The sequence below is a fragment of the Capra hircus genome, chromosome 20 (genome assembly GCF_001704415.2).
Source record: "Capra hircus breed San Clemente chromosome 20, ASM170441v1, whole genome shotgun sequence".
NCBI classification, from domain to species: Eukaryota; Metazoa; Chordata; class Mammalia; order Artiodactyla; family Bovidae; genus Capra; species Capra hircus.
Genome location: NC_030827.1, coordinates 569,953 through 592,004, shown reverse-complemented (window position 1 = coordinate 592,004; position 22,052 = coordinate 569,953). Strand labels below are relative to the sequence as shown.

General features: G+C 48.2%; 1 protein-coding gene across 1 annotated transcript in view; it reads left to right on the top strand.

Annotated features, from left to right (window-relative positions):
- Positions 1 to 22,052, top strand: part of SLIT3 (slit guidance ligand 3) — a 719,548-nt gene that overhangs the window by 633,797 nt on the left and 63,699 nt on the right. Inside the window, exons 21-22 of the mRNA XM_018065519.1 lie at positions 19,425 to 19,493; positions 21,392 to 21,463. Coding sequence (XP_017921008.1) covers positions 19,425 to 19,493; positions 21,392 to 21,463 — 141 coding nt within the window. The remainder of the gene's footprint in view (positions 1 to 19,424; positions 19,494 to 21,391; positions 21,464 to 22,052) is intronic.

Below are 22,052 nucleotides of genomic sequence, written 5' to 3'. Positions count from 1 at the left end.
GAAGGCCTCGCGGGCACGGCCGTGTCGCAGCGCAGGCGCAGCTGGGCGGGCAGCCCCTGCGGGATGGACAGGGCAGCCTCGTGCCGTTTCCCATCCCTTCGTCATTCCCTCCACGTGCATTTGCTGGGTACCTCGTGTGTCAGGAACTCTGCTCACACCAAGGAGTGACGGTGCACGAAACAGGTGCAACCCCTACCCGCGTGGGTCCTGGCTTCACGGGGAAGGCTGACATTTGCTCAGTCATCTCAGACACACGTGTGACGGGACAACCAGGAAAAGTGCTGCAAAGAAGAGGAACCAGATTGCTATGACGTCCAAAAGTAGGGAGATTTGGTGTGAAGATTGGAGAAAGCTGCTCTGAGGGTGGGAGGTAAGGGTAGGGCTGGAGCTGGACTCTAAAGGGCAAGGGGCCGAGAAAGAGAAGGGGGGCTGCCTGAGCTGAGGCCATCGTGGCGGATAGGCAGAGCTGGGAGAGGGGCTGGTGGAAGCCCAGTGGGCCCACTGGGGCCACTGTACCACCCACAGGTCAGGCTGGCTGTCCCTGCCCGGGGCCGCAGGCACACCCGGTCCTGAGGCTGAGCTTAGCAAATGCCCTTGCAGGGGGTGTTTCTCTGCTGGGTTCTGCCAGCACCTCACAGGGTGGAGCCTGAGTCTGCCCTACTCTAGAGCCGCTGAGCGGTCCCTGTGTGCTGGGACTCCCGGCATGTCCTGAGCCTCACTGAGACTGTCCCCGTGCTGCCAGCCCAATGGAGGAAGGTTGGGAGAGTCACGAAAAGCCTGTGTCAGTCCTGGGTTTGGGCAGGAGATGTGCCTGTGGAGATGTGTGTGCGCGTGTTCGGTCACTCAGTTGTGTCAGACTCTTAGACCGTAGCCCGCCAGGCTCCTCTGTCCACGGGATTTCCCATGCCAGAATATTGCAGCGGGTTGCCGCTTTCTACTCCAGGGGATCTTCCCAACCCAGGGATCAAATCTGCGTCTCTTGCGTCTCCTGTATCGGCCAGCCGGTTCTTTACCACTGTGCCACCTGGGAAGCACCCTTGGAGAGGCACATGAGCAATGGGGAGAGCTCCATGCTTTCCTGGCTGGGCTACTTGGGGGGGCGGGCACGATGGGGGCTGCAGACAATGACCCAGGTTTACGCCTCCTCCCTGAGCTAATTAAGTGCCAAGTAGCACATGTCAAAGAGAAGAAAATGCCGTGAAAACAGGCTCTCCAGTGTTTTTCCCCAAAAGCTCACGAAACAGAGATTGAAATAACAAAGATAATTGGTCATAATTATAAACTTCAGAGCTTTGGGAGGAGACCTGATTTCCTGCTTTGGAAATGATGGCACTGCTCTCTGCCAGACGTGGGTTCCAAAGCTCGCCAACGAGGGCAGCCCTCACCTCTGTCACCAGCCATCTCCTGGAGGGGAAAGAGAGTGTCTGGGGAGGAGAGGGAGGGGAGACAGGGGAACAGCCTCCAGAGAAGGGGAAAGCTGGCAGGCCCAGAACACCAGGGCTCGGAGGGCTCTTGTCGGGGACATTGGCTGAGTCCAGAGTCAGTGTTTCCAAGGTTGGCTTTTCAGCTCCCTCAGCATCTTTAGTTATATTGGGCAGAGCTGCCAACTTACAAAATGAAATTAAGCTTAATTCACTGAGGAGGAGGAAAAAACAGGTTATACAGTGTTTCTCCGAAGGTCACAGTGTAGGAGTCTGCAACCAGGACGAGAGAGCAAGGCAGGGCCATCCAAATGGGAAGTGAGATTTCCTCTGAGCAGCCCTTTGCAGGCACCCCATGGCCCTGCTCTCTGTGGGTCTCCTCTGTCCTCTCCTTTTGGGTGAGTCAAGCTAAGCAGAGGCCTCTCTGCTCCACCTGCACCTATTCATTCAGTCCCCCCAGGCTGTCATTGAAATAGGCCATTTGCAACAGTGTGGATGGACATGAAGGGTGTTATGCTTAGTGAAATAAGTTAGAGGAAAACAATAGTGTATGAGCTCACTTGTATGTAGAATCTAAAAATCAAAACAAATGAATGTATATGTATATAACAAAACAGAAACAGACTCACACATACAGAGAAAAAACTAGAGGTTACCACTGGGGAGAGAAAAGCAGGGGAAGGGGCCAAGCTGGGGAAGGGGCTTAAGAGGTACAAACTACTATGTGCAAAATAAATAAGTCACAAGCATACATTGTACAGCACAGGGAATGTAGCCGATAGTTTATAATAACTTTAAATGAAGTGTAAGCTATGGCATCACCGACTCAATGGATATGAGTTTGAGTAAACTCCAGGAGTTGGTGATGGACAGGGAGAGGCCTGGCGTGCTGCAGTCCATAGGGTAGCAAAGAGTCAGACACGACTGAGTGACTGAACTGAACTGAAGCTATAGTGTTGAATCACTATGTTGTACACCTGAAACAAATACAGTATTGTACATCAACTATACTTTAATTAAAAGAAATAGGGGACACTGTCACTTGTCCCATTTTAGTGATAGGGAACTTTCAGAGAAGTAAAAACCACTCTCTAAGTCTAGTAAGCAGCCTAGTTAGGATTAAAAAGCAGTTTAGCCTTATCCCAAATCCTATGTTCTTGTCCATTATTCCAGAAATTCTTAAACTTTGGGGGTCTTAAGACCCCTTTTTTGTTGTTATGGTTGTTATTTCATCCCTAAGTCACGTCTGACTTTTTGTGACCCCACAGACGATAGATCACCAGGCTCCTCTGTCCACCCCACGAACTATAGACCACCAAGCTCTTCTGTCCATGGGATTTCCCAGGCAAGAATACTGGAGTGGGTGGCCTTTTCCTCCTCCAAGGGATCTTCCCAACCCAGGGACCAAATCTGCATCTCCTGCCTTGGCAGACAGATTCTTCACCACCACCAAGACCCCTTTCCATTTTTCAGAAGCCTCTAGGACTCTAAGAACTTGTGTCTATGTGGGTTTTATCTGTTGATATGTACCGTATTGGAAACTGCAACTGAGTAGTTGTAGTTTAAATTATATTTTTAAATATTTATTTTAATTTCATTTAAGAATGACAACAATATACCATCACATTTTCTATAAAAAGCATACTTTTGTGAAAACAAACTAAAAGAAATTTCATTGTGAAGAATGACGTTATGTTTTATAAACGTCATAGAAGAAACTGGATTATTATATCTGCTTCAGCATTCACTCTGTTGTGATATGTTCTGAGTGAACTATAAGAAGAAAATCTGACTTCACACAGATGTGTAGTTAGAAAAAGAATTTTGGAAGCTTTTTCAAATAATTGTGAACATTCTTCTCTGATAATAAACCAAAACAGCATAGTAGTCATTTTTTTTTAATTTCATTGAAGCATAGTTGATTTACAATGTTGTGTTAATTTCTACTGTACATCAAAGTGATTCAGCTATATATATATATTATTTTTTATATTCTTTTCCATTATGGTTTATCACAAGATATTGAATATAGTTTCCTACGCTACATAGTAGGACCTTGTTGCTTATCCAGTCCATTTATACTAGTTTGCAGCTGCTAATCCCAACCTCATATTCCTTCTCTTCCCCACCGCCCACCTTGGCACCCACGAATCTGTTCTGTGTGTCTGTGAGTCTGTTTCTGTTTCATAGCCATGTTCTTCCGTGTGCTATCTTAGGTCCCATGTGTGAGTGGTATCACATGGTATTTGTCTTTCTCTTGTGACTGACTTCGCTTGGTGTGGGAACCTCTAGGCTCCTCCGTGCTGCTGCAGGTGGCGAGATTCCATTCCTTTCAGTGACTGACTAGTAACCCATTGCATATGTGCGCCACATCCCTATCCGTTCATCTGTCAGTGGACACTTAGGCTGTTTCCATGCCTTGGCTATTGTAAATAGCGCTGCTATGAACATAGGTACATGTATCTTTTTGAACTGTAGTTTTGTCTGGGTATAGGCCCAGGAGTGGGATTGCTGGTAATTCTATTTTTAGTTTTCTGAGGAAACTGCATATTGTTTTTCGTAGTGGCTGCACCAATTTACATTCCCACAGCAGTGTAGGAGGGCTCCCTTTTCTCCACACCCCCTCTAGCATTCATCATTTGTAGACTTTTTACTGATGGCCATTCTGACTTGTGTGAGGTGGTAACTCATTGTAGTTTTTATTCGTATCGGGGCCACAGGACTGGAAAAGGTCAGTTTTCATTCCAATCCCATAGAAAGGCAATGCCAAAGAATGCTCAAACTACTGCACAATTGCACTCATCTCACATGCTAGTAAAGTAATGCTCAAAATTCTCCAAGCCAGGCTTCAGCAATACGTGAACCGTGAACTTCCTGATGTTCAAGCTGGTTTTAGAAAAGGCAGAGGAACCAGAGATCAAATTGCCAACATCCGCTGGATCATGGAAAAAGCAAGAGGGTTCCAGAAAAATATCTATTTCTGCTTTGTTGACTATGCCAAAGCCTTTGACTGTGTGGATCACTATAAACTGTGGAAAATTCTGAGAGAGATGGGAATACCAGACCACCTAACCTGCCTCTTGAGAAATCTGTATGCAGGTCAGGAAGCAACAGTGAGAACTGGACATGGAACAACAGACTGGTTCCAAATAGGAAAAGGAGTACGTCAAGGCTGTATATTGTCACCCTGCTTATTTAACTTCTATGCAGAGTACATCATGAGAAACGCTGGACTGGAAGAAACACAAGCTGGAATCAAGATTGCCGGGAGAAATATCAATCACCTCAGATATGCAGATGACACCACCCTTATGGCAGAAAGTGAAGAGGAACTAAAAAGCCTCTTGATGAAAGTGAAAGAGGAGAGTGAAAAAGTTGGCTTAAAGCTCAACATTCAGAAAACGAAGATCATGGCATCTGGTCCCATCACTTCATAGGAAATAGATGGGGAAACAGTGGAAACAGTGTCAGACTTTATTTTTCTGGGCTCCAAAATCACTGCAGATGGTGACTGCAGCCATGAAATTAAAAGATGCTTACTCCTTGGAAGAAAAGTTATGACCAACCTAGATAGTATATTCAAAAGCAGAGACATTACTTTGCCGACTAAGGTCCTAGTCAAGGCTATGGTTTTTCCAGTGGTCATGTATGGATGTGAGAGTCGGACTGTGAAGAAAGCTGAGTGCCGAAGAATTGATGCTTTTGAACTGTGGTGTTGGAGAAGACTCTTGAGGGCCCCTTGGACTGCAAGGAGATTCAACCAGTCCTTTCTGAAGGAGATCAGCCCTGGGATTTCTTTGGAAGGAATGATGCTGAAGCTGAAACTCCAGTACTTTGGCCACTTCATGCGAAGAGGTGACTCATTGGAAAAGACTCTGATGCTGGGAAGGATTGGGGGCAGGAGGAGAAGGGGATGACCCAGGATGAGATGGCTGGATGGCATCACTGACTCGATGGATGTGAATCTGAGTGAACTCCGGGAGCTGGTGATGGACAGGGAGGCCTGGCGTGCTGCGATTGATGGGGTCACAAAGAGTCGGACACGACTGAGTGACTGAACTGAACTGAGATGGTGGACATCTTTACATGTGTCTCTTGGCCATCTGTGTGTCCTCTTTGGAGAAATGTCTATTTAGGTCTTCTGTCCGTATTTCAATTGAGTTGTTTGGGTTTTCGCTATTGAATTATAGGGACTGTTGAATATCTTGGAAATTCAGTCCTTGTCAGGCACATCGTTTGCAAATACCTTCTCCCTGTTATTTTCTCCCAGTCTTAGCTTGTCTTTTTGTTTTGTTTGTGGTTTCCTTTGCTGTGCAAAAGTTTATAAATTTGATTAGATCCTGTTTGTTTATTTTTGTGCTTATTTCTATTGCCTTGGGAGACAGACCTGAGAAAACATTGGTACAATTTATATCAGGGAATGTTTTGCCTATGATCTCTTTTAGGAGTTTGGCAGTGTCTTGTCTTATATGTAAGCCTTTAAGCCATTCTGAGTTTATTTTTGTGTGCGGTGTGAGGGTATGTTCTAACTTCATTGGTTTACATGTACCCAGTACCTAGTGGTTATTTCTTAAAGGCTAGTTGTAGTGTGAAACTCGAAACCATATCAATGGGCTCTTTATATTCTACTTTAAAATCCGCTGATCTATCTTGCATTTGTAATGTGACTTTCTCCCTGATTCATGTTCTTATATGCACTGGTCATTTGGAAAATATTGCTTTGCTCAGTTTTGCAGATTTTTCTCAATGTCGACACATGGCATTATACGATATAAAAAAAAATGTGATAGCCATTAATGGTCACCACTGATCTCATCAGGAAGGTCTTGAATTAAGGGGACCCTCTCAAGTCCTGGGTGGCAGTTACGAGATTTCCAAATCTTTAATGTTCATGTGGAAGCTCAGATTTTCTCATCTTCCACAAAATCTGTCAGTTGTTGTACCTGGAGTGCCAGGCTCACTCTCTTCATTGTCAAGACATTGTCTACTAAATACCCAACTCTGAATCATCTGTTTGCTAGTCATTCTTTTAAGTTAAAATGGTGTTTTATGAAAGAAGAAGAAGAAAAAAAAAAAAAAAACAGTTCTGCTTGTAACTGAGTTGCCCAGGTGCTTTTCCTCAAGACAGCTAATGTCCTTCCTATAGCACAGAAAGGCCTTAGGCACACTTCCCATTTGGTCAAGAACACTAAAAACTTGTGTGCTCAAGAGTCAAGGTTTAATACAATTAATAACTTTTTACTGCTTCAGAAAGGGCGTTCTGAAGTGAAACCGGCTTGTCTTTTAACCTTCAAACGTGTGGAGGTGTAGAGTAGTGGCTACTAATATCGCTTGATGCCGCTGCCTTAGTTCGTCCGGAGGTGCCAACACTTTTACTCACACAGCATAAAAGGAAAACAGTGTTTTAATCTTATCGCAAAAATTGTTTTAGCCTCATAGACCCCTGAAGCAGGAGCCGCATAGGCATCTAGGGACTACACTTTAAGAACCACTCAGCTTGTTACATACTATCAGGCAAAGAATACAGCCAGCCACCCATTAGAAGTCAGCATCGAGTTCCTGATTTAAAAGCAAGCCTGAGACGTCTTATTAAAAGCAGAGCAAGGGAAATTTCCTGGCAGGCCAGTGGTTAGGACTTAGCGCTTTCACTGCCAGAGCCCAGGTTCAATCCCTGATTTGAGAACTAAAATCCCACAAGCCACGCGGTGCTGCCGAAAACAAAAACGCAGAGCAGAATCAAGCGCGGGACATCTGAGCTGCAAGGCCACCGGCACAAATCTTCTCTGCAAAGGTGGAGCCTCATTGGCTTCAGAAATTTTGTTACTCCATCTATGAGCTTTTTAGACTCAGACTTACCACTCTGAGAAAACTTATACCTAAAATCGGCTTGCTTCCACTTAAGGGAATGTTACTGACAGCAGGCCTTCTTGGTTCTGTAAACAAACTTTGCAAGCCTACATCTTCCTAAGGGCTAAAGAGGAGGATGAGAATCGAGTGCCAGTAGAGGGAGCTCGTGCATATCCGCTCCTGGTCAGTATCAGGGAAGTGTTGTTAATACTTCTGGTAGAAGGACCTGATTTTTTTCTTGGTGTCCTACCGCTGACCTCCCACAGAGAGAGGAAGGGAGGGATGACCTACCTCCCCCATCTCAACTGTGGAAAGAAAGGATTTCTATAGGGAGATGGGATCTGAGGGATCATGGGCAGCAGGACAGCAGTGCAGAAGCACACACGTGCACACGCACACACACACACACACTGAAAAACTTAAAGGGCCGGGGCTTGGCCAGAAGGGCACAGGGCTGAGACACAGCTCTTTGGGAGTGAGTGCGGCGGGAGGTGATGACAAGAATGCACTGATGGAAGGACCTAGCCCAGCACTGGTCAACTATGAGGGGCTAGAGGTACAACTAGGAGGGGGGTCTGGGGTACAGCAAGTAGCTCGGATGAAACTTTCTCCTCATCTCCAACCTAATTAGGTAATGGATATGCATGCAAAACCGGGAGAAAAGGGGCTTCCGTGGCATGGTGGTCCACTGGCTCAGAATCCACCTTCCACTGCAGGGGTGCAGTTTCAATCCCTGGTCAGGGAACTAAGATCCCCTGTGCTGCATGGTCCAGCCAAAACAAAAAAAAAAAAAAAAGGAGGAGGAGGAGCCAAGTGATGAGCACAGATGAGTAATGTGGACAGATGTACTTTGGACCAGGGAGGAATCCAGGAGGTTTTGCCCACTGAAACCATTAGGAGAGCAAGGAAAAATGCCCTGACTGTAAAATCCACCAGGGCTATCATTTAGAGAGCTTTACTTGTGCCAGATCTTCTCAGCTGTGATCTCATTTAATCCTCCCCCTAGTCTGACAAGGCAGCATGTGGGACTTATTTCCATTTTGCAGATGAGGTAACTGAGACACAGGAAGGCTGGATAACTTCTTGCTCTTTCTTTCTCTCTAATTTGGCTGTGCTGAATCTTAGTTGCAGGATGCAGGAACTTCATTGCCATATGTGGACTCCTAGTGGCAGCACGCGGGATCTAGTTCCCCAACCAGGGATGGAACCCAGGCCCCTGTATTAGGAGCACAGCATCTTAGCCATTGGACCACTAGGGAAGTCCCTGAGTAATTTCTTAAAATGATGCTGCCAAGAAGCAGCAGAACATAAACACAAGTCCAGGTCGATCTGATCCACAGGCCCATCCTTGAGCCACTACACTCCTCCCTCTGTTTGGCAGAAGCACAGGTCGCTGTGTGCCCAGCCCAGTGGCCCAGCTTATTGGGCATTTGCAGAAGATAGCCAGTCTCCTGCGGACCTGCCACCTGCGTTCAGGCAGGGAGAGGGCAGGCACAGCACTCCCGCTGCGAAGCAGTAGGGACCTGTCAGTGATTCCAGCTGGGTCTGTCCTGACAGCTGGACCTGCGCTAGCAATGCCAGCTGCTGCCCAAGAAGAGGCTGCTGCTTTCTGTGACCCCCTGTCCTGGGCAGGTTCCTCTAAGCACTTTCTAAAGCAGCTGCTCAGCTCTGACTGCATCCTTGCCTTTATTTGGCCCAGCAAGAAGGGCAGAAATTGCCTACAGCCAGCTGGAGGGAGCTGACCGCACCTTTGAGAGCAGACTGGCTGTGGGCACAGTGGCACTCAGGAGTCCTGGCACAGACCCTGGCCGGGAGGAGACCTCAGCAGATGACTGCAGGAGAAGATGCTTCTCGGCTGGCAGGCAGGCATGGCCATCTGAGAGGGGGACTGAGGGAGGCCTGAGAAAGCCCCCTTTGCTCAGTCACGTGTTCGTGGAGTTTCTCACGCCAGATCCCATTGCAGAAGCTGGGAACACAGCAGCTTCCATGACGGATAAGACCCCTGATGTCAGAAACTTAGCAGCGGGGAGACAAACAGTGCAGAAGCCCCCCAGTGAATCAGGCTTTCAGGTATCGGGGTAGCATTTCCCAGGAAACAAAGCACAGGAAGGAGCGGGAAGAAAGTGTTCTAGGAAGACCCCCAAGGGGGAAAGATCTTAAAGGCAAGAAACTGAGAAGACCAAGAGACGCAGCAGACGGAATGGTTCAGGGGTCGGTGCATCCTGGAAACTTGGGGAGGGCCGTGTGCATGCTTGTAGGCTGTTTGGAGGGCTGCCTCTTTATCCCGGGAGAAATGTGAGAGCCAAGGAGAAATTTTTAAACAGGAAAGTGACATGATATGATTCTCATTTTAGAAATATTACTCTGGAAGCAGACTCTGGAGAATAGGCAGCCAGGGGATCATTATCTATCTTTCAGTAATCAAATTTATTGTTGGATGGGGAGACAGATGTGTGTATATATATGAATGTATCTGCATGTGTAAACAGATGAAATGCAAGCTCAGAGAGGTGAGGTATATACATATGTAATCAGATGGTAAAGAATCTGCTTGCAATGCAGGAGACCTGGGTTCAGTCCCTGGGTCAGGAGGATCCCCTGGAGAAGGACATGGCTACCCACTCAGTATTCTAGCCTGGAGAATTCCATGGACAAAGGAGCCTGGCAGGTTACAGTCCCTGGGGTTGCAAAGAGTTGGACACAACTGAGCAACTAACACTTCTATCTTCTTCTCTATATGTTCAAAATGTACTGAACAATTCAAAGGTATTGGAGCCAGGCACTGCTCCAAGGCTTTCCATAAAAACTCTCGTCTAATCATCATAATCATTTCAAGGTGAAATAATTATCAACACCATTTTACAGATGACGCAACACAAACTCAGAGAGGGTAAGTAAATTGTCCCAGGTCACACAGCTATTAGCTAGTGGAGCCAGGACATGAGCCTCAGCTTCCTGACTCCTGAGTTGCCTAGGCTCACTCAGAGGTCCCCCTGTGGACTCCTGGTCTGGAGTTGGGGTTCCTGGAAGGTGGCCACCCTCCTCATCCTCCACCATTCAGTAGGTCTGAGGGGCCCTTATCAGCACCACAAAGCTCAGAGTGGAGATGCGGAACCATCCATTTGACATAGCTCCGTGTGGATTTTCATGCAAGGCAGATGTGTGCTCTCGCTAGTGCTGAGGCTGAAACAGAGCATTTAAATGCAGATCAATGCAGAGGTTGACCCGCTGGAAATGCTCTGGTAGTTCTAAGGCTGATAGGGCAAGAGTGCAATCTTCTAAAGGGTCCCTCTGGGGCCCAGGCTGCAGGCTACAGGCAAGTTTGGAGTTCAGAGTGTTCGTGAAGGGCTTCCTACAAAGAATGCTTTCCCACACAACTGCATCTGCATTTCTGAAGGGAAACCGTTTGATTCTGCATCTTCTGAGCCTCAGTGCCAGATCACCAGGGATATTCTGTACTTAAAACAGCTCCCTCACTGCTCCCATTCAGCTCCACAGTGCCAACTGCAGTGACGCCTTGGGAGTTCTGGGGTCTTCATCACACAGACGACGTTTCCTGAGCATCTACTGCCGGCATGTGGGATGCTGCCGTGAGCGAAAGAGACTGCGTTCTGCCCCCGTCTTCACAGTCACCCAAAGGACGACGCCAGGCAGCGCAGGGGTGGTGTCGGGGAAGCAGTGCTTGAGCCACGGTCTTGGCGGCAGCGTGACTTCACCAGACGCGGGGAGAAGAGGGACCAGCAGGTGCAAAGACCTGACTGCCCCACCAAACAGAGCAGGGGGCGTTCCGGGAGGGGTAAGGTCAGCGGAAGTCGAACCAGAAGTCAGGGGAGAGTTTGCCGTAAGGTGAACCAGAGAGGCAGGCAGGGGTGAATTTCCTGTGTCAATTTGACCAGGCTGTGGTGCCTAGTTGTTTGGGCAAACATGAGCTAGATGGTGCTATGAAGACAGTTTGTAGATATAATCAACATCTACAATCAGTGTACTTTGTAAGTAAAGGAGGTTATTTTTCTAATGTGGAGGTGGGCCTCACAGAATCAGGTAAAGGCCTTAAGAAAAACTGAGGTTTTCTGGAAAGGAGGGAATTCTGCCTCAAGATTATAGTGTAAAAATGCTGCTTTAAGTCTGCTTGCCTGACCTTCCTTAAAATAACTTCTCTCATCGCCCTCTCCCTCCACGTATGTGTATATGTGCATATAATATGGTTATGTTTCCCTATTGGTCACTTTCTCTGGAGAATCCTGGCTGACACGGGACAGACCATAGAAGGCTGTGCAGGATTTGGGCAAAGGTGGGCAGCTCTTCTCCAGCAAGCTGTAGGAGACGGAGGACTTTAAGCAGGAGGGAGGCCGAAACAATCAACACAGCCCTACCCACAGCCAGGCTGGCACCCAGGGGCCAGGTGTGGTGGGCTCCAGGGGCCCCAGCATCAGCTGTGTCATGCTGCCCATCCTGCAGGGTCCTGAACCTCTTTCAGACAGGTGAGGATGCTGTCGGCACCCCCGAATCCCAGTGGCCGTTCATGCGTTTCTTCAGCTGTTTGGCAGATACGCGCGTTTATGGAGCATGGCCTGCCCTACCCATCGAAATGGGCTGGACTCAGGGTGTTCCTTGACTATGGTCCTACAACAGCCTTTCTCTAAATTCATTCATTCAACAAATATTTGAGGCTCTACCATGAGCTGAACACTACACTATGGCTCCTCCATCCATGGGATTTTCCAGGCAAGAGTACTGGAGTGGGTTGCCGTTTCCTTCTCCAACTATGGGATATAGCAGGAAACAAAACTGGCAAACCCGCTGCTTCATGCAGCGTACAGACGTCACCAGCGCTGGTGACAGAGCCGACCAGTGTTATCGGGCCGAGCATAGCCTGTTGGGCTGAGGTGGCCAAAACTGAAAGTAAGAGGACAGAGTGGAGAGGCCGAGTAGCACAGCGCCACTTCTCAGGCCCCAGAGTCCAGCAGATCCTGGTTTCTGTACTTCCTGCTCACCTCTCTGAACCTTAGTGTTCTCACCAACAAGATGGATGAAAGTACCCAGCAAAACACGCGTTCACACCCCCAGCTTCGGAGGACAAATGAGATAATAGACCAGAATCTCTGTCCCAAAGCACTGTGGTAAACATATCAGCGAATGTCGGTGAGGTTTGCTTCGGCTTTGTTAGTCTTCTTGTCACTGTGTTACCTGTGACAAGATAACGCAGGTTAAGTAATTTTCCCAGAGCCGCACAGCAAACCCAAGCCACAGGCCCAGCCTCAGATGTGCCAGCCCCAGGGCCTACGATGAAGATCCCAGCAAGGAGGCTTGGAGTGTTCGGGGATCTTATTCTGGGTTTCATCTTAGATGCCTCAAGTTTGCCAAGTAACTGTAGCAAAGCAACTGAAGAGAGTGAGAGAATGAGCTGAAGAAGAGGGTGGGAGATTACTGCCCCGCGAGGCCAGACTCCCCCCAGCCTCGCCCTCCCCGGGGGCTGATTAGTCTCCCTCCAGCAGAGACGGCTTCTGGCCCAGTGCCTCAACCAGCCTTGCTCACTCACCCAGCTCCTGCCTCCCAGCTTCCCTCTGTGCCACACTGTCCACAAAACACTTCCTGCAGGTGAGCGGGTGGCGGCCCCGTGCAGCCTGTCTCCCCTCCTTCAGCCTGAGCAGGCCCCGGAATCCCACCAACCCACAGCCTCCCTGCCCAGCAGAGAGAGCTGGAAGCCTCATCTCACTTGCCTGCCTCTCCGCTGCCATCACCTGATGAGGGGCAGGGTCAGTGTCCACAGAGTATAGGTGTCCTGCAGGTGATGCTGGGGAAGAGGCGTTCGGGAAGTTTCCCCAAACACCAGCCCCTGCGCCTGTCTGCAGTCATCGTCTCTCCTTGCCCTTTGGATTTTTTCTGTCTTCAGTCAGTCAGTTCAGTCGCTCAGGTGTGTCCTACTCTTTGCAACCCCGTGGACTGCAGCACGCCAGGCTTCCCTGTCCATCACCAACTCGTGGAGCCCACCCAAACCCATGTCCATTGAGTCAGTGATACCATCCAACCATCTCATCCTCTGTCATCACCTTCTCCTCCTGCCCTCAATCTTTCCCAGAATCAGGGTCTTCTCAGATGAGTCAGCTCTTTGCACCAGGTGGCCAAAGTATTGGAGATTCAGCTTCAGCATCAGTCTTTCCAAAGACTATTCAGGATCGATTTCCTTTCAGATTGACTGGACTCTCATGCGTCTCTCTTCAGCTGTCTCGAGGCTCCTGTTTGGGGTGGAGGGTGGCTTTAGGTTTTGTTTCGTAGCTGCGCTGGGTCTTCGCTGCAGCACACAGTATCTTCACTGTGGCATGTGGGATCTAGATCCCCGCCCAGGGATCAAACCTGAGCCCTCTGTTTGATCTGAGCGTGGAGTTTCTTTTTCTATAAACGTTTTATTTTGCATTAGGGTATAGCCGACTAACAATATTGTGATAGTTTCAGGTGAACAGCAAAGGCACTCAGTCATACAGGTACACGTATCCATTCTTCCCCAAAGGGAATGTGGAGTCTTACCCACTGAACCATCAGGGAAGTTCCAGGTTTGGATTTTAACTGAGTGATAATTAGCATTCTGTATTAGTTTCAGGTGTATACCATAGTGATTCAGTATTTTTATACATTATGAAATGATCACCCCAGTAAGGCCAGTTACCGTCCACCCTCATATACAATATTATTCACTATGTTCTTTATGCTGTGCGTCTCCTTCCCGTGACTTTTTTTTTTAATAGTCAAAAATGTGTGTCCCCTAATCCCCTTCACTTACTTCATCTAGCCTCCCTCCCCTCTGGCAGCCACCAGTTCTCTGCATCTCTACGTCTGTTTCCGTTTTGCTTGTTTCGGTTTTTAGATTCCACATTTAAGTGAAATCGTAGTTTTTGGCCTTCTCTGTCTGACTTATTTTAATTACATAATATCTACTGGGCCCATCCATGCTGCTCAAATGGAAGAATCTCACCCTTTTAAGGCTGAGTAGTACCCCTTGTATATGCGCACCCCATCTTCTTCATCCATCACCAGTCAGTGGACACCTGGTTTGCTTCCGTCTCTTCGCTGTGGTAAAGAAGGCAGCTGTGCCCATCGGGTACCCGTATCTTTTCAGACCAGTGTTTCTCTTTTATTTATATAACTACTCAGGAGTGGAGTCGCTAGATGTATGGTGGTTCTATTTTAAATTTGGCTCAATGGTAAAGTACCTGCCTGATAATGCAGGAGATTTAGGTTTGATCCTTGGGTCGGGAAGATCCTTCTGAGAAGGAAACGGCAACTCACTCCAGTATTCTTGAGTGGAAAATTCCATGGAAAAATCCATGAACAGAGAAACCTGGCATGCTACCGTCCATGGAATGGCAAAGAGCTGAATACAGCTGAGCAACTGGACACGCACGAGTGACCCCTTTTCTCCACATCCTTTCTGACCCTTGTTGTTTCTTGACTTTTTTCTTTTACAGTTTTGAATTAATTAGTTTTTGACTGCTCCGGGTCTTTGTTGCCACGTATAGGTCTTCTATAGCTGCGGCAGCCGGGGCTCTTCTCTCGCGGCGGCGCACAGACTTACTGCCGTGGCTGCTCTTGTTTCAGAGCACAGGCGAGAGCTTCCGGTCGTGGCAGTGCTTCCACTCAGCAGCCGTGGCACACAGGCTTCGTTGCCTTGTGGTGTGTGGGATCTTCCAGCACCAGAGATTGAACCCACGTCCCCTGCATGGGCAGAAGGATTCTTAACCACTAGACCACCAGGGAAGTCCCTTGCCTGTTTGGTAGCGGCCGTTCTGACAGGTGGATGAACTGCCTGCCTTGTGATCTGCCCCAGACTGGCCTCCCCCACCCACCAGCCTGGCCTCCCCCGCCTTCTTCCCTTCAGCTTCACGGCCCTCCCCAGGCTCCACGCTCCTGTGGGCACTGCCTCCTTGGCTGCATCTTTCTGCAGTAAGCCGGCGGCATTCTCTACTGTAGCATCTTGCTCCTTTCCTTCAGAACACACGTTGCAGTTTGTAATCTTCATTACTGTGTGTGTGTGTGTGTGTGTGTGTCTTTGTGTCTTTCTCTCTCTCCTTCTCCCCCTTCACCTCTTCCATGACCCCATACACACGTTAAAATTTTAAATGCCAGAAAATAGGACCACCTCAGCCTATTCACCAGTATATACAGTACCTGGTACATTTCAGTTTCCCAGTAAATATTTCTGCCTGAATAAATGACAACATCAGTGAATATGTTTGTCTTAGCTCCTCTGCCTGAGGGCATAATCTAAATGTGTGTGTGCATGTGCACACGTGTGTGTGTGTGTGTGCATGTGGCTGAATTTTACGCAGATGGTCAAGCTCCCAGAAGGCAGAAATGGGGTCTGGTCATGTTTGTATCTCCCCCAGCATCTAGCAGAGTTCTCAGCACAGAATAGATACACAGCAGAACCTGAGGATCAAAGTGACATTAACTCAACATGCCGAGGCAACCAGAGGCCACGTGGGGCCCTCCCTCGCGTTCTGTGCCATGAGGATCCCTTGGGGCCAGTCACGGGGATAAAGTCACTTGGCCTTAAATTATGGTACTACCCATTTCAACTTGTCCTTAGAGCTAAGCCCCGTTTGGTCATTGACAAACTGGCACGTGCATGCTGCTTGCTCAGTCGTGTCCAACTCTTTGCGACCCCATGCACCATAGCCCACCAGGCTCTTCTGTCCATGGGGTTCTCCAGGCAAGAATACTGGAGTGGGTTGCCATGCCCTCCCTGCAGGGGATCTTCCCAACCCAGGGATTGAACCTGCATCCCCTGCATCTCCAGCATAGCAGGTGGACTCTTGACCCGCTGAGCCACCTGGGAAGCATTGACAAACTTATCCGTATCCTATTTTAACCTATTTTGTCCCATTCATTCATTTTGTGATGGGTCTACTGGAAGCCTGGCAGTGTGCTGCTGCTGCTGCTGCTGCTGCTGCTAAGTCGCTTCAGTCGTGTCCGACTCTGTGCAACCCCAGAGACGGCAGCCCACCAGGCTTCCCCGTCCCTGGGATTCTCCAGGCAAGAACACTGGAGTGAGTTGCCATTTCCTTCTCCAATGCATGAAAGTGAAAAGTGAAAGTGAAGTCGCTTAGTTGTGTCCGACCCTCAGCGACCCCATGGACTGCAGCCTTCCAGGCTCCTCTGTCCATGGGATTTTCCAGGCGAGAGTACTGGAGTGGGGTGCCACTGCTTTCTCCGCACCTCATTACTCAAGATGTGGTCTGTAGACCAGGAGCTCCGCCGTCTCCCAGGAGCCTATCAGAAGCGCAGACTCTCCAACCTGAAGGCAGACTTACTAGATCAGAATCTGCCTTTTAGGAAGATGCCAGGTGATTGACGTGTACACTGCAGGTTGAGAAGTCCTGCTCTAGAAAAAGGTAGACGCAGTGTTTGCCTTCATGGAGCCCAAGGCGGGCAGAGCATCACTGAAGAGCAGCAGCTGGAGGTTGACTATTAATAAGAGAAGAAAAAACTCTGAGAGCTTTATATCAAGGGAAACTCACCCAGGAGATCAGAGCAGGCATTAAAAACCACCTGAAAGTTCTGCTATTTTGTCCTTAAAGCAGCAGGAATCTCAGGGAAAAGGGTTTACAGCAAGGGTGGAAATGAATGAATTGGCCCACGTCCCCTATCAAGGGTAACAATTACCTTTGTGATTCATCCTCAAACAAGACTGCCTTCTCTGTCTTCAGCCACATTCATGTGTCTGATGCGTAGGGCGGTACAGGACCCCAAAGTCCAGGCAGGTCTAGGCTCAGCCTCTGTCTATCCAGGAGGAGTCTCCTGTTGATGCACCCTTATTCTGAACCCTGGCCCTTCCTGAATGGTCATCCTGCTGCGGACCGTGCCCAGGGGTTCAGGTACATGCCTGTTTCCTCAGTTTTGAGATGTACATCAGAGATGCTCAACATGGAATTAGGGTTCTGAAGGTGAATCCTGGCTCAGCTCATCACACCCTCCAGTAGCTAAGTAGAGGCCATAGGGAACTGTGGTAAAGACTGGAGTCAGAGAGACCTGGGTTCAAGTCCTAACTCAGCCATTGCTCACGTTGTGACCTTGGGCAAGTGTTTTAACCTCTCTGAACTTCTGTCAGAATCTGTGAATCCCTGCCACGTTAAGGATATTGTGAGGGCCAGGTACAATGTGCGTGCTTTATTCAACAAATAATTTCTTGAACACCTACTGTGTGCCGCTCTGTATACTGTCTGGGGCCTTCAGTTCAGTTCAGTCGCTCAGTTGTATCCGACTCTTTGCAATCCCATGAACTGCAGCATGCCAGGCCTCCCTGACCATCGCCAACTCCCAGAGTTTACTCAAACTCATGTCCACTGAGTCCGTGATGCCATCCAACCATCTCATCCCCTGTCATCCCCTTCTCCTCCTGCCCCCAATCCCTCCCAGCATCAGGGTCTTTTCCAATGAGTCAACTCTTTGCATGAGGTGGCCAAAGTACTGGAGTTTCAGCTTCAGTATCAGTCCTTCCAATGAATATTCAGGACTGATCTCTTTTAGGATGGACTGGTTGGATCTCCTTGCAGTCCAAGGGACTCTCAAGAGTCTTCTCCAACACCACAGTTCAAAAGCATCTATTCTTTGGCACTCAGCTTTCTTTTGGTCCAACTCTCACATCCACACATGACTGCTGGAAAAACCATAGCTTTGTCTAGACAGACCTTTGTTGATAAAGTAATGCCTGCTTTTTAATATGCTATCTAGGTTGGTCATAACTTTTCTTCCAAGGTGTAAGCGTCTTTTAATTTCATGGCTGCAGTCACCATCTGCAGTGATTTTGGAGCCCCCAAAAATTAAGTCTATCAGTGTTTCCCCATCTATTTGCCATGAAGTGATGGGACCAGATGCCATGATCTCAGTTTTCTGAATGTTGAGCTTTAAGCCAACTTTTCACTCTCCTCTTTCACTTTCATCAAGAGGCTCTTTAGTTCTTCTTCACTTTCTACCATAAGGATGGTGTCATCTGCATATCTGAGATTATTGATATTGCTCCTGGAAATCTTGATTCCAGCTTGTGCTTCGTCCAGCCCAGCATTTCTCATGATGTACTCTGCATATAAGTTAAATAAGCAGGGTGACAATATACAGCCTTGACGTACTCCTTTTCCTATTTGGAACCAGTCTGTTGTTCCATGTCCAGTTCTCACTGTTGCTTCCTGACCTGCATACAGATTTCTCAAGAGGCAGATCAGGTGGTCTGGTATTCCCATCTCTTTCAGAATTTTCCAGAGTTTGTTGTGGTCCACACAATCAAATGCTTTGGCATAGTCAATAAAGCAGAAATAGATATTTTTCTGGAACTCTCTTGCTTTTTCCATGATCCAGCAGATGTTGGCAATTTGATCTCTGGTTCATCTGCGTTTTCTAAATGCAGTTGAAATTCACAATTCACATACTATTGAAGCCTGGCTTGGAGAATTTTGAGCATTACTTTGCTAGCATGTGAGATCCATGCAATTGTGTGGTAGCTTGAGCATTCTTTGGCATTGTCTTTCTTTGGGATTGGAATGAAAACTGACCTTTTCCAGTCCTGTGGTCACTGCTGAGTTTTCCAAATTTACTGGTGTATTGAGTGCAGCACTTTCATAGCATCATCTTTTAGGATTTGAAATAGCTCAACTGGAATTCCATCACGTCCACTAGCTTTGTTCATAGTGATGCTTCCTAAGGCCCACTTGACATCATTCCAAAATGTCTGGCTCTAGGTTGCTGATCACACCATTGTGATTATCTCGGTCGTGAAGATCTTTTTTGTACAGTTCTTCTGTGTATTCTTGCCACCTCTTCCTAATATCTTCTGCTTCTGTTAGATCCATACTATTTGTGTCCTTTATTGTGCCCTTCTTTGCATGAAATGTTCCCTTGTTATCTCTAATTTTCTTGACGAGATCTAGACAAGAGCCCTGCCATCATGGAGGTTAGCAGCCCAGTGGAAAAGCATCCTTAGTTGAACAATCATGCGAATAAATAGTAGATGACAAATGTAGTTTGTGCTTTGAAGTGGGGGGGGGGTGGGGGGTGGGGAGGGCGGGAGGGGAATAACTATGAGAGAGCAAAACAGAGACCCAGTCCAGCCTGGGAAATCACAGGAGGCATCTCTTTGCCCAGCACAACTCTGCACCTCTCTTTCAGGTACCTGGAAGGAAACCACTTAACAGCTGTGCCCAAGGAGCTATCCAGCCTCCGACATCTGACACTCATGTAAGGAGCCCAGCATCAGTGGGACATCAGTGGGATGTTTAGTTTTCTCTCCTAGGGGAGTTTAAGAAATGGGTGCAGAGGAAGGGGAGGATGGCATTGCAGCCGTTGGGGCATTCCTGCCCTTCTCCCTCTGGGTGGAGCAGCAGGGGACAGCTAGGAAGAACAGGCCAACCACATATGCTGGGCCTCACCCAGTGAGGATTGCACACAGAAGCACCCAGAGCCCAGCCTCCGTAGCCACCTGTGTCACCTCCCTCCTTGCCTTTGGAGCCTCTGACCTTCTGGGCTCCCAATTAAATTCCTGAGATCCCTTAGTCTTCAGTTTCTTGCAAGCAGTGGCTGCACTCAGGATGGCCAAAAGCACAAATTTGCCTTTTCTTCTTCCTGCTTCTTTAGTTACTCAGTAAAGGTTCTAAGTTGTTTGTTGTATAGTTGCTAAATCATGTCTATCTCTTTTGCGACTTCATGGACTGTAGACCTTCAGGCTCCTCTGTCCATGGGATTTTCCAGGCAAGAATACTGGAGTGGGTTGCCATTTCCTTCTCCAGGGCATCTTTCCGACCCAGGGAGATAGTTCAAATTGAGACTCCTTCAGGTGGGAGCTGCCACTGTCTCCAAGTCTGCCAAAACCCAGGAAAACCCCTGAAGGAGGAGCAGGGCCGCTAGGCGTGAGTGGGGCTCAGGAAGCTGGCTGGTCCATGAGCTCTGTCTCTCAACAGCCTCACTGCCTCACCAAGAGGGCAGGCAGGATCCCTGGGCAACTGGTAGTTGAAAGATGCCCCATGTGCTAATGGGCAGGGAGCCCTGGGCAATGGCCCTGGACCTCAGCTGATGGTAGGAATCATCACAATACTTTAGGCTTTGTTTTAAACACTGATGCCCAAGCCCACACTGGACTAGTTAAATCAGAATATCTGGCCATGAAACTCAGGTCTCGGAGGACATAAAGCCCCCCAGCTGATGCTAATGTACAGCTGATGCTGAAAACCACTGCTCTGGATATGTATCCCTGGTGAGAAGCTGGAGCTTGCAGTTGGCAGAGGATCACACTCCCACCAACCTCATTCCCTCTAAGAAAGAATGTGATAAGATGGGAGAAAATGAATGCTGGGAGAGAGGGAAGGTGGAGGGACTGTGAAAGCAAGAATTGATCAAAGGGAATAAAAAACTCTAGAACAAGAAGAAACTGTTATCTTGTGCATTAGGTTTTGCTGGTAGAATAAATTTGATGAGTAGACAGCTGTATAAATGGATGAATGAATAAATGGCAGTTACTTGAATGACTGATTGAATAAATCTTCAATTAAAAATGAACATTTGTACTAATGAGTGGATAGGTGAATAGATGGATGGGTAGATAGATGGATGGATGGGCAGATGGGCAGTGAAGTGAACAGGTAGATGGACAGACGAATGGGCTGATGGATAGATGGGCTGATGGACAGATGGGAGGATGCATAGATGGGTGGATGGATGGGTTGGGTAGATGGATGGATAGGCAGACAGAAGGTTGGACTGATGGACAGCTTGGTGAATGAACAGATGGGTGGACAGACAGATGGGCAGATGGGTGGATGAATGGGCAGATGGACACATGGATGGATGAGCTGATGGACAGATGGACTGATGGACATATAGGAAGATGGAGGAATGGATGGATGGCTAGATACATGGATGGATTGGAAGATAAGTGGATAGACAGATGGACAGGTAGATGGATGGATGGGTGGATAAACATGGGATGAGATGGGAAGATGGGTGGATGGATAGATGGGTGAGTGGGTGAATGAATGAATGGATGGATGCTTGGGAGGCACATATGCATGCGTGGCGGTTGGGAAGACCCCCTTCGCATGCAACTAACAATGCAATGTGACCCTTCTGTTTTCTTTTCCTAGTGACCTGAGCAACAACAGCATTGGCATGCTGACCAACTACACCTTCAGCAACATGTCTCACCTCTCCACCCTGTGAGTACAGAGAGCTACTGTGTTTAACATGGACTTGGCACAAAGTGCATCCTTCCGCTGTCCCTCAGGCTTACGTGCCCTGCTCTAGTGATCCTCAGGACGGTGGCTGACCCAGCACAGGGCAGACCCTCATCATCAGAAGGGAAGCAAAATAGGTCATAACTCTGGGCAGGTAGAAAGGGGTTGGCACCTAATTGCTTCTGAAGTTCATGTCTGGAATACCTTCTGTGATTTGTGAATTTTCCCTACTCAATTATATTTTGCTCAGACCCATTTGGACTTCCCTCATGGCTCAGACAGTAAAGCGTCTGCCTACAAATGCGGGAGACCTGGGTTCAATCCCTGGGTTGGGAAGATCTCCTGGAGAAGGAAATGGCAACCCACTCCAGTATTCTTGCCTGGAAAATCCCATGGACAGAGGAGCCTGGTGGGCTACAGTCCACGGGGTCTCAAAGAGTCAAGACACGACTGAGCGACTTCACTTTCAGACCCATTTATTGCCCATTAGCTCTGTGCACTGTGAGCACTCACCATCTGACAGTAGAGGGAGATGACAGCAAAGCTGGTCAGGGGCCAGCCTTCTAGGAGC